An 18,143-nucleotide genomic window follows, 5' to 3' on the forward strand; every position below is an offset into this window, starting at 1 on the left:
TCATTAGCTACATGATTACCTTTTGTGGTTTTGTGTTATCTTTTCTGTCAATTTTCGGAAAATGCATGTACTAAGTCAGGAATATGACAGTTGTTTTTCACTCGTTCCATTGGTTGATAACGCTTGGTTTTGTCAGTTTTTATTTACTTTCCCTTTTTTGAATTTATCTTGGAGTTCGGCATTTTTGTTATACTTTTTTCTTATAATATAAAAATAAAGCGCTTAATTTATTTATACATCTTTTGATGTACACAGTTTTAGGTCTGAAATATCCTGGAAATATTATTTGCACATTGAGCACAACTTTACTTTTATATCATTATGTTGTTATAATGGTTCATTCAACCTATGCCAACATTTTGAAATTAAGGATGTACTTATGTGAAATTAAAAAAATCTAGATTTTAAAATGATACTATAAGTTAGAAGATCATTAGTTGAGCAAAATAAGCTAAAATATTGATAGGTTATGGAACTCCTTTTCGAGATATTTAATTTTAAAAAAATGGCGGGAAAGGGCTGACTCGGACTTTTACCTTATATTTGCATTTGTATTACTTGAGTCTCAAATCGAATGAAAAGAAATCTAGAATCTGCTTAAATTTTGGTAAAAGACCTTTTATGAGCTATTGAAGTTTTATATGTAAAAAATGTGTGTTATTGGGCAAAATATTTCACCCTGTATGGTAGGGAAAAAACCAAGGAGTCCGAACATCTGACAAAAATTCCTAAACCTGACCTAAGTACATCCTTGAGGTATAAAATTGTTTGAAAAAATGTTGGCATATGTTGAATAAAATAACAGATTAAGTGTTGTAAAAGCTAATCAACTTACATTCAGTTTAAACTTAACGTTTAAGTGTACTCCAAACTAATTTTGTTATATGTAATAATGAAAAATGGAGGTAATTCTAGGTGTTGCTGATCTCTTTTGTATTAGGAATTAACATAATAAAACAATGAACAGCAAGGATTTTTGTTATTTCATAATAGAAATAACCATTCATTCATATTAATATATACCAGTATCATTGTGTCCCATTCTCGTTAATATCATACACTATATGATGAAAATAGTTAATGATAATTTAAGTAGAAAAACACTGAACTTGATAGCACTATTTAAAATCTGATTCACATTGAAAAGTGTTTTTAATTCACATGTCAGTATTCATGAAATCTGTGTTCTTGTATATATTTGTATTACTTCTTGTTACATTATAGTATTGCTATATTTGGTATTTCCATAATTTCTAACATACAAAAACACATATTGGTTTGTTTTTTTACACTGTGGTGCTGTCCACTGTGAAGATCGCTATTTGTTTGGCAACAACATTTTTATACGCCCGTTTACGGGACGTATTATGGTATACCGTCCGTTCGTCTGTCGTCAACATGTCGGACAATAACTCAAAAACGCTTTAACCATATTGCATGAAACTTTGGTGAATTGTGTATATCTATCGACGTGAGCTCCTTTTCGATTTTTATAAATTTTGGATTTTACGTTTCCGAGTTATGGGGTTTTATTCATTAAAAAAGGGGGATTTTCCAGTTTTCCGACAATAACTCAAAAATTTTTTGAGCAATTTTCATGAAACTTAGGTGAATTGTTTATATCTATAAAAATAACCTCTCTTTAGTTTTCTATAAATTTCTGATATGACATGGAGGAGTTATGGAATTTTATTCTTGTTTAAGCAACGGGCGTATCATGCGCTCATGGCTCAGCTCTTTTTTGATTTTCTCTCTCTCTCTCTCTCTCTCTCTCTCTCTCTCTCTCTCTCTCTCAATTTGAACAAATCAAACAATTGTACCATTCATTAAACGTATATTGCATTAATATAGACAATTGATGCTGTTTTCTTTGTTTGTAGGAAACTTCTATAATAAATATGAAGATTATTTAAAATCGAAAATTGTTCGTGGAACAGTGGTTAAAGAGAACAATAATACAATTCAACCTATCATGATACATCAAAAGTTTCAAAATAAAGGTATGTTTTGTTTTTGGTGTGTTTGTTTTTGTTTTTGTTTTTTTATTTTTATTGTTTTGTTGTTTTTTGATTTTTTTTTTCATTTATTTAGTTTTTTGGGAAGGTAAATTCAAAGGTGTTTAAGATAAACAAGTGTTGTTTAGAAATTGGGTGTTGATGGCGCAATATCTTTAATAGTCTTAAATTTATTTACAACCTTTCTAGACGTACGGACAAAAAATCAGACGTACGTACAAATCGAAGTTTTTCCTTAAGTTAAGATAATCGGAGCTATGTATAAGTTATGGGGCTTATATGAACGTCTTTCATCCTGAAAGTGGAAACGTTATAGCTATAGCACTGTAAAAAAAACTCGCTCACACAACCTGCTCACTACTTTTTTCCGATGAACTTTGTTTTCAAATAATAATCTCTAACCGTGTATTAAGTTTTGGAATAAACTCATCATATATACCAGGATTGAAAATGTTTACGCCAGACTCACTTTTCGTCTACAAAAAACTCATCAGTAACGCTCAAATAAAGCAAATTAGAAAAAAAACCAAATAAAGTAAGAAGTTAAAGAGCTTTCTTTTAGTTAAGTCATTAAAAATAAAATTAAAAAAATCAAATCCTCCCACCCGCCCCATTTTTTTCAAAAATCTGGATGAAAATCTACTAATTAATTTTAGTTAGCCTAATCGGGGCTATATATACGTTATGGGGACTTAATGGTTTTGCCAAATACAGCTAAGATAATATATTCCTGGGGTAGAAAATCAGAGAAATATAATATAATTCATCAATAATAAAGAAATAATAGAAAGTACTCATCGAACTATTATATTATCATATTAAGAAATATTAACAACTCTTAATTTAATGCAAGACAAAATAGCCAAAAAATAAAGCTAAGTAACTGAATGCTATGACTCGCAATTCATTTAATATAAACGTGTCAAAAGCAACAAAAAAAATCATTAAAATGTTACTTTAAGACATGTGACAGATTAATATATCAAAACAAGAGTGGACACGCTGAATTGCATGCCAGGTTTTAAGTTAAAATTTTCCTTTCGTGTATCACATGATAGGTATAATCATAGGCCATAAACATGAAGTCAAGGTTAAATGAACCTTGCCAGACGGACATATAAACTAACATTTTGCAATTAGTCCACTTACCAAATAAAAAGTAAAATAACAATAATACTCCAACGAAAATTCAAAACGGAAAGTCCATTATCAAATGTCAAAATTAAAAGCCCAAACACATCACACGAATGGAAAACAACTGTCATATTCCGGACTTGGTACAGGCATTTCCTTGTGTATAAAATGGGGGATTAAACCTGGTTTTATAGCTAGCTAAACCTCTCACTTGTATGAAAGTCGCATATAATTCCATTATATTGACAACAATGTGTGAGCAAAACAAACAGACACAATCGGTAAAAATGTCAAAAATTGGGTACAGCAGTCATCATTGCGGTATAATCTTAATTCCAAAAAAAAACAAATAACTATTTCAACAAAGAAAAACAAAATGGCATATAAACACTCTATAGACAAAGTACATACTAAGCAAAAATGAAACACAAGATTATAAAAATGAACATAGCACAATAACACAATCGTGGGATGTGTAAATACCGAGCAAAGCCAAAAATATATTATCAAAAATAGACTAAACAGTAAAGGTTAAAAATATACAAAGACAAATAAAAATAAAGTTGACTTATTTAGGCTGTTTTCCAGTTAAAATTAAACAAAAGAAATAGAACTCTTTATTAGAGGTGATAAAAATGGCCAAATTTGTATATTAGAATTATTTACATCTGTTTCTAGATGTTCTGTGGGCTTTAAAAGTTTAATGTTGGTGCATAGTTTAGGATTTTGGCATCTTATATATGTGACCCGCCATGACATTTCCAGGCTTATGGAGGTATATTTTCATTGATAGAAAAACTCCGTTAAGATAAATGGTAGGTCTAAATTAAAATCCATAGAAAATGTAGTTTATATCATGGCTTTCTCAAATATATAATAAAAAGTATGGGTCACAGAGCTTGTTTTTCAAGCTATAGGATGTGCAAAATTGTCAGATTATGTACAGATTATTCTTGGAAAACACATTTTAGTGCGTAAGAAAGAAAATTAAACCATAGATATTAAGATACAATATAAGAAGAGAGCTACTATAATGGGCTTTCAACATACAAAAAGACAAAACAGGGTCACGGGACTCGTTTTTTCTTGCTACAAAACCAAATAAGGTACTGGTAATTTTATAACACATTCCGGTATAAAAGTTACATTATCTGAGTTATCTCCCCTTATATGACAAAGTTGAAAAAATTGAATCAAGCAAAACATATTCTGTAGTTCTGTATTTGTAAAAAAACAGTAAAAAAATATAATAAAACACATAATTTGCGTCATTCAGATGAAAAGTCTAACAGTTGAATGACATTCTTCTCCCAAATTTGCACATTTCATTAAAGATCTACACCGATCGTTTCCTGCTATTTAACAATCCAAGATGGCGGAGGGCACCCGATGCTACCTTAACTATGAACATTGCGTCACATTTTGTAAATATACTGAATCGAAAGTCTGGATGATTTTTAGGATTTCTTTCTATGCTATACATGTACTACATTAATGTTGTCTATACAATCTCACCATTGATACTAGGAACAACCAATAAATACGGTTTTCAGGGTTATTGTATTTGAATTTGATTAAATCTCTTTTGAAGTATCTTATATTGAAAATTACTTGTGTAAGTAAATAAGGTACCAAAGCTTGGCTTTAGACGTGAGCAAATGAAATTAGGAAGTAGCGCACTAAATGGCCACACGAAAATTCAAATCGTTATAATAAATGCAACGTCATTTTGAAAATTAAGGTTTATATAAACCGCATAATTTGCATGCTATGTTTGGCAGGGACTTGCGTTATTAAACTGTAAAAGAAAACAAAAGCCTACTACAGACAATTTTTATACTAATTTGATTGCAAGTGTAAAAGAGAGGCGATGGATACCAAAGGGACATTCAAACTCATAAGTCGAAAATAAACTGACAACGCCATGGCTAAAAAAATAAAAAGACAAACAGACAAACAACAGTACACAAAACAATATAGAAAAACCAAAGTTTGAGCAACACGAACCCCAACAAAAAGTGGGGGTGATATCAAGTGCTCCGGAAGGGTAGGCAGATCCTTCTCCACAGGTGGCACCCGTCGTGTTGCTCATGTAAGTACAAACCCGGTGATACGTCTAAATTTGAATTACATTTTCTAAAAAAAGCAAATAGCTGTTTTTAGTACATTTGAAACTGTGTTCAAATAGGTCATGAGAAATTAATCAGCGCCAATGAAATGTAAATGTATCCTCTCAAAAAAATGCGTTCGTTAATTAAAAACTTGAATCGAATACTCCTTATGTAGATATACAAAAAGACCCATTACACTGTTGTTTCAACAAATCTGTTATAATAACTTGACGGATGTTTTCTCTCAGTATGTACTGGATAAATATGCAATAAGCCCATTTAAGACCAGGTACCTCTAGAAGCCTGGAAATCTTATAGCTAGTCACATAGGTGTTTATACTTAATTTATAGTATGGAGCTTCGAGATATTTGAAAACTTTTGAACTAAAACAGTCGATTGTGGTAGGTATAAATACTTATGGATCTTTTGTGCGCATAAATATAAATTCAACCGAAAACAATTATATACTGAAGATGAAATATTGATCTTTTTAAAACATTGTTTTATTTTTTTATAGAAGGAGTCAAGAACAAAATTGTAATTGCATCGTACATGCGCAGTGGATCAACCTTTACATCAGGATTAATTCAACAAGGAAGAAATGTGTTTTTCATTTTCGAACCTTTCTATGGTATATACTTTAGAAATTATAGAACAAAAGATAGTGTGTGCTCGAGAGAAGGAGAATGCAGGTAAATATCATTCAACATGTCTTTTTGTAATATTCTCAAACTACTAGTATATTTTTTAGAGATGGAAGAATACGTACACCGTATTCAATGTATGGTTAAATGCCATCTCTTTTTAGATAACCCGAAGGGTCACAATATAGTTGTTGGCACATTGTCTAGAGCAACACGAAGCTGTTGATTCGCGTACCCGTAGAACAAAGCGTTGCTGATGGTTATTGTACTGTAGTGCTATGAGTAACTGATAGTTCACCTATTCTACAACAACAACCATACTCTAGAGTACTGTAGACCAACGTGTTGCAACTCATACGAGAACGTGGCTCGCGTTCCTCTAGGAACATATATATGATACGAAAATCTGTCACCTCTTTAAAAATTAATAGAATTCGCTGCATCAGCAACCAATAAATGTCCCAATGTTCAAATCTCATAAATCGATTAAGAAGATACAAATGATCACAAATCAATGTAAAAATCAAAATACAGAGAAATCACATAAACTCCAAAAAAAGTGATATCGGATGTGTCGACAGGGTAAGCGTCTCATGCGAATCTACACAACGTCAAAATGTCATAATCAAGAACAGAATACAATTTACTCACAAGTGGTATCTTAAGATATAAGACCGCGAAAACATGTCGGTATTGAATTGACACACAGACACATCGCATCAGTCAATCAAGTCGTGATGATGACTTTTAACTTGATGTAGTGACAATTTTAGTAATTTTCCCTCACAAATCCGTTGGAACAGTTTTTTGTGTCAGGAGCTATCCCTATAAATGAACTCCGTATAGTGTGAACATGCATTAACGATGGATAAAGGGATATGTTACTGCCGTGAAAGGAAATTTTTAAGTTTGTCATAAATTCAAGTTTGAAGTCGGCCATATGTGTCAATACTGAGGAAAAGATCAAGATAGGAAGCAGACATTCTAGTTTCGGTAACATCTTAAATTTCAAGTTCACTGGGATATATGAGATGCAAGCACTCACTGAAATGTTGGTTATGAGCGACAGGACATCATCAATAGTAAATTATGTGGCCTTCCAATAACCATTTCGATTTCTAACATCACTGAAGAGACATTAATTGTCGAAATCCGGATATGGTGTACAAAAAATCTTTGCACCTTTGTTTGCGGTATACCATCTTCGCCGCCAGTTTATTGTTTTCTGTTTGATATTAAATTTATAGTTAAGATCCATTTATTACACCTTGTGATCCGTTTATTTGGCAATCGCCAATGGCAGTCAGCAGGATTTAAAAACATTTGTTGTTCGACCTGTTAGTCAAATGCGTTTTGTTAAAATATACTTTTTCACTTTTTTTGGTCTTTTGGAAAATGTTGTTTGTGCTGTATTTAGACCACTCAAACAAGAAATTTGTTTTGCATGCACACGTATAAAAATTGCGGTTTTTATCCAACGCGATCATAGGTTTGAACGTTGTTTTCAATTTAGACTTGTTTATATTTTTTCGTTTGGGCTTGTATTATATTTGCCTTCGGGTTTATATGATCCGTTCATCCTATTTTGACTCCTCAAAATTCAAGAGTCTATCCTAAATGGAGGTAAATTATGTGGCCTTCCAATAACCGTTTCGATTTCTAACATCACTGAAGAGACATTAATTGTCGAAATCCGGATATGGTGTAAAAAACATCTGTGCACCTTTGTTTGCGGTATACCACCTTCGCCGCAAGCTTATTGTTTTCTGTTTGATCAAATTTATAGTTAAGATCAATTTATTACACCTTGTGATCTGTTTATTTGACAATCGCCAATGGCAGTCAGCAGGACTTAAGAACATTTGTTGTTCGATCTGTTAGTCAAATGCGTTTTGTAAAAATATTTTTTTTTGGTCTTTTGGAAAATGTTGTTTGTGCTGTATTTAGACCACTCTAACAAGAAATTTGTTTTGCATGCACACGTATAAAAATTGTGGTTTTTATCCAACGAAATCATAGGTTTGAACGTTGTTTTTAATTTAGACTTGTTTATATTTTTTCGTTTGGGCTTGTATTTTATTTGCCTTCGGGTTTATAAGATCTGTTCAAAGACATCCTATTTTGACTCCTCAAAATTCAAGAGTCTATCCTAAATTGAGGTTAATTATGTGGACTTCTAATATCCGTTTCGATTTCTAACATCACTGAAGAGACATTAATTGTCGAAATCCGGATATGGTGTACAAAAAATCTTTGCACCTTTGTTTGCGGTATACCATCTTCGCTGCAAGTTTATTGTTTTCTGTTTGGTATTAAAGTTATAGTTAAGATCCATTTATTACACCTTGTGATCCGTTTATTTGGCAATCGCCAATGGCAGTCAGCAGGATTTAAGAACATTTGTTGTTCGATCTGTTAGTCAAATGCGTTTTGTTAAAATATACTTTTTCACTTTTTTGGTCTTTTGGAAAATGTTGTTTGTGCTGTATTTAGACCCCTCTAACAAGAAATTTGTTTTGCATGCACACGTATAAAAATTGCGGTTTTTATCCAACGCAATCATAGGTTTGAACGTTGTTTTCAATTTAGACTTGTATATATATATATATATATATCTGGAGGTGAATTTGAAGAAGTTAGCAAAATGCTTTTTCTTTTTTGTCTTCAAGGTTCTGTATGAATTTTGCTTCTTTGAATTAAAACAAAACAATTCGATCAGTAGGGTTGCACCTTTTTACCCATTGGAATACCGACTGTTTGTTGAATTATGTAATCACCGAACCCAACAAAAAAGTCACGTATTTTTAAAATATCATGTTCGGTGTTTGTTTTTGTTGTTGGAACCAGTGTGATTCCGATTAAATTAAAAAATTTCATGACATGACCTAAAACAAGAAAGTTGAAAATATGATTATCATTGCTTTATTCTATGTAAAAACAAATGGTTCAATGATCAATGTTATTTGGATACACTGTTAATTGTAATAATACTATCATTGTTTTGATACTGACGTTTATAATAGAATGAGTCGTTTTTATCATTTTAAATGTTAATCCAAATTTTCAACATCCTAACATATTAGAATGATATAACAACATAATATAAAGCAATATTTACTATACGGTATATGTTTTGCTCATTGTCAAGTTACGACCGTGCGTTAACGTTGACTTAGAGTAGCTTATACACACACCTTTTGGTCTCTGGTGCATAGTTTTCTCATAAGAAATCATAACCCATCTTCTTTATTCTATGTGTTTATCTTTCAGTCATTCCAAACGTCAGATATAGTTGACGAAAAACTTGGAGTATACGAGAAACTGACATAATCACGAAAGCTTTTGACCTTACCACGAAAACTATTGATCATTGAACCATACATTGAGGTCAATTTCAGGTGAAACCTATCTGACGGACCTTGCGTTGATTTTAGTCATGAAATATATTCCAGTCTACAATGTTGGAGAGTGTCCATTATTTAGGATGCACATAGACTTAGCCGAACGACACATGCTCATTAGAGCCTCTAATTTTACTTAACAACCAAAATAATTGCTCGAATTGGTGTTTATCGTGGTATTATACCATAACAACTAAGGCCAAGGACAAAAGACATGTGCAAGACGGAAATTTAAGATCACGTCCATTGGTAATCAAAATATTGATTATTCAGCTCTTCCTCCTTCGGAAATATAAAGCTTCATACAAACTTTTCACGCTGATCGCCGACACCGAAAAAGTATCCGTTTGTCACGCATCCTGCAACATGAATACAGTTAAAATTGCTGGGAGTAATACAAACGTGTTCGGAACAATAATTGGAATTAAATTTATCAGCCATACAACTTAAACATAAAGTGAGGATTAACATTTGAAATAACAAAAACGGCTCGTTCTATTTAAACGCCTTTATAAAAAAAAGATATGTATATTTCTTAATTTATCTTCATTGTTTTCAAAGCAAGATATCTACTATTCATTTTATTCAATTACTTTTAGTGTATTTGTCCCGCTTTAATTTTTATCGTTTCCTCCTTTTAATTGGTTCAATGTAAATAATTAGTTTGCTTGAATGCTACCCAACTCAACTTTTTAATTTCTAAGAGCTAAAAAGAATGGTGCGGCAAAAAAACAAAAAACCTATCACACAGCAAAAATACAAATCGAACATATACAAAAAAAACGAAAACAAAAACAAAAAACATTCATGCAAACTTATAAACAAAGTACAAACGAAAATAAAGGAACAATACATATCAAATGTATCTAAAACACGCATTAAACATGGAATTAAAAATAGTAAAGATAATAAAGGAACAGAAGACAACAAAAAATCAAATACCAGATGAGCGATAAAAAAAGCGTTATACTTTGTCAAGTTACTGGGGGTCTAAATTAAATACAATGTGTTAATACTTGACAGAATGTACAATGTAAATTATATAAGCCTATTTTCAAAGATAAAAAATAAAAATAGGGGTCACCATACTCGTTTACTTATTACAATACAAAATATGTAAATTTTCTAGACATGCCTTTATAAAAGTGAATTTTATGACTTATTTCCCCTTGTGTGGCTAAGGCACAAAAACAGTCTTAATAATAAGATAAATCGTATACTTTTCTTCAATACATTGGAAACTTTTACATATTAACTGCATTACTGTCTCAAAATTTGCATATTTCTTTATGGATGTAGACCGATTATTTTTGCTATTTATAAGTGAAGATTGTGGAGGATATCCATACTACCTTAACCAGATAATAATCATGTCATTTAGAAGTATTTGTTCATTACTTTTTCATGTAAATTTGAATACCTTTTGATTACTGGCGTTTTATGTCAGGGCCAGTTTTTAACGGCGGCAAGAATAAAAATATATTGACTAATCTAACATGTTTTCTGAATCGTACATTTGAATATTTGAATAAAAATGTTTAAGTTTTTGCATGTTTTTTTTTCTGTCATAATTTTTTTCTTCAGGGCCTAAGTGCAGATTTTTATAGCCTGCTGTACCAGGTTAACTTTGGTGGTATTATAGCACACACTTTTAAGTCTGTTATTTTTATTTATCATTTCAGATACAAACTAAATCAACTTGAAAGCCGAAACACAACTTTTGAAATATTCAAAAATATTTTTAGCTGCAAAATGTCTCTTCTTCCAGCTGAAGTTCTGTCTTCGTTTTGGAAATTTGAAAGCCTTACTGGAAGGTCAAGATTAAAAAAATGTTACAAACCCAAAGTTGGAACCTTCGCAAATTTTGGAGACAGAGATCTGGTAAAGAAAAGAAAATGTATTCGTTACTTGGAAGATATATGCAATAGATCAAACACCATCCTTATCAAAACCATTCGGATGTCATTGGATATTTTATTTGATATTGTTACTGGAATTCCTCGTCTCAAGATTGTACATCTAGTAAGGGATCCAAGGGCGATTTTAAATTCACGAAATATCTTCTTTCAATATGATAATGCCGATGTTAAGAATATGAAAACCAGCGCTTACGGATTGTGTGACAGAATGAATAAAAATTTAATAAGCAGTAAAGGAAATAATCAAACAAATCAAGGGACATTTGTTTTGAAATATGAATGTCTGACTGCAGATCCAATTACAGTGACAAAAATAATATACAATCACTTGAATCTGAACTATACAGATAGTGTAACCACTTGGCTGCAAAGGCATACCAATGGACATAAAAACGATGACGGAATAGTTGGTGTGCAAAAAGGAAATTCTTTGAGCATATCTTCAAAGTGGATAACTAGATATCCACAAATTGTGTCTAAACTGGTTGACAAGGAATGTAATACTTTATACAAAAGACTTGGAGTTTCTGACTCGCAATCAATGTTGAAGCAATATCGGAAAAATAATTCTAAATTGTATGAAGACATGTGTAGTGAATATCATATTCAACAGAATCGAAGTTGGTTAATATGATTCATAAATGTATAAGATAAGATAAGAATTTTATTAGTTTAAAATCCAAACAATAGGATTGTTACTAAATAAACAAACCAATACAAAACCAAAACAAAACAAACAGACAGACAGACAGGCATATTAATGGCAAAATGACAGACATTAAACAATACAAACATGTAGCATTGAAAAAAAAGATTATTAATATTAAGTATAATACTATTTTTGACAGCATGCCTCCTCTATAAAATTATCAATTCAAATATTATGATTATATATAACATTATAAGTTAAGCCACCAATCACACACAGTTCATAATTGTTTCTTTCATTATACATTTCACTTATATTGTTAACAATGATAAGTAAAATATCACATTCTTCACAAGAAAATATAAAATCAAATTTGTTTTCTTTACTCGTTGAATTAAAACGGGGGACAGTTCTAGAAATTTCATTAAACATTTTGATCCTAGTTTTATTAATTTCTGTACATGTTATGATAAAATGGTATTCATCTTCCACCTCTTTATGGCATAAAGGACATATTCTATTTGTTGTATCTACCGCGTTCAACAGCCAGCATACTATTACTTATTCTTATTTTGGCATAATTTTTTGTAACATTTTTATCTAAATTCAATAAAAGGTACTTTTCTAGTTCATACTTTACTTTAAATTTTCTGTAGGTTCTTAGTTTATTTCCATTTATTGAATTATCATCAATAAAGAGACAATTTTTCCAAAATATAATGTAATTTTCATTGCGCTTCTTCACGAGGGCTAAAAGTAATCATTTTTTAGAAAAGGTACATTGATTTTCCCAAACATGAGTGAAATTCAATTTTGATAGTAGCATTTTAATTTTTGAAGCAAATCCATCATTTAACTGCTTGTTAACTTTATAAACATTATAAAATAAATATATATTAAATACAGCTGTATTTACTGCCTTTGAATTAACATTAAGAAGACTTTTCGCAAATTCGATGTGGTGTTTTACTGATTCCATTGATAAGTATTGAGATTCAAGATTTTTGCTGTTCTTCACAATATTTAGTGACCATATCTCACTACAATACTGTAATATTGGGCTAACACACGAATTAAAAAGTTTCATATGGGAAAAAACATCCATCTTATCTGAGTAAAGGATTTTTTTAATACAAAACAATGCCTTTGAAGCTTTTTTACAGAGGAGATTTACAGCATTATTAAAAATTCATGATGGCTTGAATAGTATACCTAAATATTTATATTCTGTGCAGCATTCGATTACTTCATTTTTCAATATAAACTTGTCTTTAGTAAGTTTTTTAACACTTTTATTAAATATCATTGTTTTCGTCTTGTCAAGATTGACAGTCAAGTTCCATTTTTCACAATAAGTGTTTAACTTGTTTAGACAATTTTGTAAACCTTCTGAAGATTCTGATATTAATACTAGGTCATCAGCATATACAAGACTAGACAATTTTATGTTATGTAATGTTACAGAATCACATGAGTTATCAAACATGGAGGTTAAATCATTTATATAAAAAGAAAATAAGGTAGGGCTCAGAATGCAGCCTTGTTTTACTCCAACTGTGGAAGGAAACATCTTAGTAATGCCTTCAGTGACTTTAACTGCAAATAAAACTTCTTTGTACATATCTTTTAGAATATTGAAGAATGGTCCATTTATGTTATATTCAGCAAGTTTGTGTAACAGGGCCTCTCTATTTATAGTGTCAAAAGCTTTTTTAAAATAAAAAAAAACATGCATATATATTCTTTTGTTTGATTTGAAAGCTTTATCAATAATAGTTTTTTTAAAGTTAATATGTGATCACTAGTTCTGCATCCTTTTTTGAATCCAATCTGTTCACGACAAATAATATTATTAGTTTCAGAATACTTTTCTAAACGATTATACGATAAGATAAGATAGATAAGATAAATTTTATTATCCAATTTTGGGCCCCGAGAGGCATAAAGATTATAACAAACAAAGAAAGAAAATCCAATGAATGACAGAATACATATCAAATCAAATTAAAATTGTTAGAATATATAATATTTATATATATATAATCTTTATAATGGTAAACCCTTTTTTCCATATGTTGCAGCTGGGGAGAATACACATAAAAAATAAAAATATGGTAATGTACTATATATGTATATATATATATATTGGAATGCATACAAATCAGTGCATAAATCAATTACTTATGTTTATTATTAAGACAAGACAATAGTTTTGCTCTTTTATCAAAGCTCTTTACTAGAAAATTACCTAAATTGGTTAAATTTATATAAAACTCTTGAGAAAAATTTTCCTAAGCAGCTAGAAAGTGCTATACCTCTGTAGTTTGGGGGTTATTAAAACACCCTCCTTTTAATACTGGTTTAATGTAATTTTCTCTCCATTTAAAAGGATATATACCAGTAAAAAGAATTAAGTTAAATAATTTTACATACATGTTGACGTTTATAATACAAGATATTTTCAACATTTCATTTGTTAACCCATCAGAACCACATGATTTCTTATTTTTTCAGACTTCAAATTTTGTATCGCAAAATGACTCCCAATCTTTACCTTGGATTAAAAAATTTTCAGTTGTAAGATATATGATGACTTTGTATAGAAAGTCATTATCAGAGTCTAAGCTACTGTCATGTTTATTGGACACAGCAAATTCAGGTTGTATAATTTTTTTCACTTTCAGATTTCTTATCAATCCATACCACATCAAAACCAGTACCTTCCTTGTCATATATAAGATCTCCGAGAGCGGATATCCAGGCATGAATTCTTGTATTTGATGTTATAAAGCTGGCACAATTTCCTTTTTGTTCGTAGAATGACTTATCAATATATTCGAAGGGGATTACCTTTCCGTTTGAAGATTTCTGATTGTTTTTATATGTATCTGTTACATTATAAAACGTAACAAGGCTCCCTACGTCTGTGTTTATTTCAGATCGGGTTGTTTTGGCGGCCATTGTTGTTCTGTTTTGGTTTATATCGCAATATTGGTATTCAGATATGTGAACCTGTTAAACTCACATATTTAGTTTATTTAGGTAAATTTTTTATCCTTCTTTGGACATCATGTTTTAACTACTCAAGCTTTCATTGATTGACAAGTGTGTGTCACTTAAGTTCATGTTTCACTTAGTTTAAAGAAAAATATTTGTGTATTCAAATATGGGGCTATCGAGGTGTGTTCGAAATTCTTCGAAGAGACACCAAAGGATGTATATGTATAGTGTTTTAACCGAAAAATGTTATTATTCATTCATTTTGAATGATACTTATTAAAAATATTTATACATGTATTCATATTAAATAGACATAAAATTATATTTTAACATATTATATTTCATAATTTAAAATATATACTTCGTCTCAAATATAGCCCAACAATGTTAGATCTGCGAATTTTCGTTAGCAAAATTTTGTTCTTCCCTTAGCGGGATTCGAACCCCTGCATCTGAGATATCGTGGAAACACCACCTGCACTGTGCCCAGCGCCCTAGACCACTCGACCAACTAGGCTATGGAATAAAGCTTTAGCTAGTCGAGTAATTCCTTTCCTCGTCGGCTTTATCTAGGGTTGTAACACAGTACATGATGTAGAGTGGCAAGTAGATGGTATAACTTGCAGATCAGCTGTTTTTATTTGTGTCTGTTGTAAATGATGATACTTTTACTTACCATACCGTCATATCAAATTTTGATTTTATGATATACTTCTTAATATGTGACAACTTTACGACAGACGTTCCCCCTCAGATAACCTGTGGTTATACAGAGCTAACACCATAATGTGTATATACTTCATCTGAAATTTATCCCAATACTGTTAGATCAGCAAATTTGCGTTTGCAAATTTTTGTTCTATCCTCAAGCGGGGTTCGAACCCCTGCAACGCAGACATCGTGGCAATACCGCCTGCACTAAAATATATATATATATATATATATTAGTCTTATCTGTGCAACGATATTGATAAAAGATAAAATAAAATTAAGAACAAGATGAAATGAAGTCGTACTGACAGATATTTCGCCATAACAAATGACATTCATCAGTGTCAGTCCTTTTTCAAAATGAGATAAAACACTTGGTAATCAGAATATTTTGAATTGAGTTATCTTCATTTGTCTATAATTGTAAGTAAAACTAGATTCATAAAAAATGCACTTCTTTTTGCAACATATGTGTTTTTCTTAATAACACTTTTTTCTTGACAAGGATTGTTAAATAATTAGGAAGAATTTTAGGTTACCGGTAGCTGCAGTTGAGGAATGTGTTAGAAAACTTGATAAAAGCGAGCCAGGTGAACCTCAACTGAACATAATGTATGAACGTAAAACAGCTGTTCGATCATGCATTCAGAGACGCAATAAAAACAAAGATGTACCATAAACTCACGGGTTTCCGTACCAATTCGAGAAGCTCGGGGTTTATCTATTCTTCTCGTCAAATTATGTGTTGTTCCAGTTTACAAATGCAAAAATCATTAATTGAAATGTCTAACTAAAGACCTTGGAATTTACAGCAATTCTTGGAATCCAACAAAAGATTTTAAAACATCACAAATCCTTTCTTCTCTCTTTGGTATCTTAGAACATAAAAATGACGATGAAAATGTCCAGTCTTTATACTAAATAACAAAAATCTTCACAAAAAAACTTTATAAAGAACGATATATAGCCTGGTCGTCCAATTGTTCGAATAATCATATTTCTATAATTCTTACTACCATATTTTTTTAAAGTAAAAGATGGCTTTCAGAAATATTGTGATAGGTTATATAGTCAACAATTGGTTTCAATCAGATAAGAATCTTAAAAGTTCTTAAGAAATACTCTTTAATCACAATCTTTGCAAAATTGCAGTAGTATAAAAAAAATGATTTTTCTACGCTCTACACTAATGTTTTATATGCTCAATTGAAAATCGACTACATGTCTCATTAAACAGAGCTTTTCTACAAAAATGAGAATCGTAGATACAAACTCGTTGTTTTATGTTATGATATCGTTAAGATGCTTGACTTTTTTTTTTATCGACAACATATCTGTTGAGTTTTGGTAGCTTGGTATTCAAACAGGTACTAGTACTAATTGTAAACTCTACTGGTCGACTTGTTTTGTAGTCATATGAAGCAGAACTCATACAGACAAATCCTTCCAAAAGACAAAAGAAAAAAGCATCTTGTAAAGTTCTTTGAAATCACATTAAGATGCATGTATTGACGATGTCCAGTCACTCAATAACACACATTTCAGTGCGTGTTTACATCTCATATATCCCAGTAAACTTGAGATCATTAAGGGAGCTATCATTTGATTTTTATATGGGCTAGGATGAAATTTGAAAAAAGGCAGGACAGGAGTTTTGAGTAAAAAAAAAAAGAGGCAGGATGAGCAACTTGGCAAAAAAAAGACAGGATGACAATTGATGTAAAAAGTCAGGATAAACTAACAAAAAAAATGCAGGACCGAATAGAGTGAAAAATAAAAAGGCAGGTCAGAGATTACAACTAAAAAAAATACAGGACAATTTTTTTCATCCTAGCCCCTCCCCCCACATAAAAATCAAATGGTAGCTCCCTTTAGAATACTACTAAAACAAGAAAGTCTGCTTCATATCTTGATCTTTTCCTCAAAATTGATACAGATTGTCGATTCAAACAAGAATCAATAACAAACGTGATTTCAACTTTCCAATCGTAAATCCCAAACTCATGAGTAACATACCCTCTGTTCCCATCGTATCTTATTCAATACGTTACGCTTGTGTGTGTTCACGCTTTATGGACTTCATTTATATAGGTGTGCTCCTGCCACAAAACATGCTCGACACTTCATAAGTTTAAGGGCATACGATACAGTTTTGATCCCATAATGAAAATTTGATGAAAATTTGCAAATAGGCTATTTTTTACCTGATTAAATCAAATATGTAATAAAAAATATATACCTTCATGTGCTACTTTTTGAGTAAAATGAGTTCGAAATTTTAGATATTTGCTCAAAATTCGGATTTGTGGACGTATTTTTCCTTCCGACAGAAATGCATAACTTTTTTGTTTTAAAAGATAAACACAAGCTGTTTTTTGTTAAATTATTTGTAATTTCTGTTTTATATAAGTATCCTATAAATTTATGAAATCTTTCGTTTAGAAATAACTCAAATTCATCAAATGTTCATGAATGTAGAAAAAAACGTAATTTTTTGCTGTATATTTATCAAATTTAAAAAAATTACATTATTGACTTTTTCATGAAAATTGGTACAA

At 30.9% G+C, this 18,143-nt stretch overlaps 1 protein-coding gene across 1 annotated transcript; it reads left to right on the forward strand.

Annotated features, from left to right (window-relative positions):
• The first annotated feature begins 892 nt into the window (after positions 1-892).
• Positions 893-13,348, forward strand: LOC127720909 (carbohydrate sulfotransferase 1-like). The gene is made up of 4 exons (XM_052227648.1): positions 893-905; positions 5,779-5,953; positions 10,989-11,423; positions 13,339-13,348. The coding sequence occupies exons 1-4, from the start codon at positions 893-895 to the stop codon at positions 13,346-13,348; spliced, it is 633 nt and encodes a 210-aa protein (XP_052083608.1).
• The last annotated feature ends 4,795 nt before the right edge of the window (positions 13,349-18,143 follow it).

This window comes from Mytilus californianus, unplaced genomic scaffold (assembly GCF_021869535.1).
Source record: "Mytilus californianus isolate M0D057914Y unplaced genomic scaffold, xbMytCali1.0.p SCAF_11, whole genome shotgun sequence".
Classification (NCBI taxonomy): domain Eukaryota; kingdom Metazoa; phylum Mollusca; class Bivalvia; order Mytilida; family Mytilidae; genus Mytilus; species Mytilus californianus.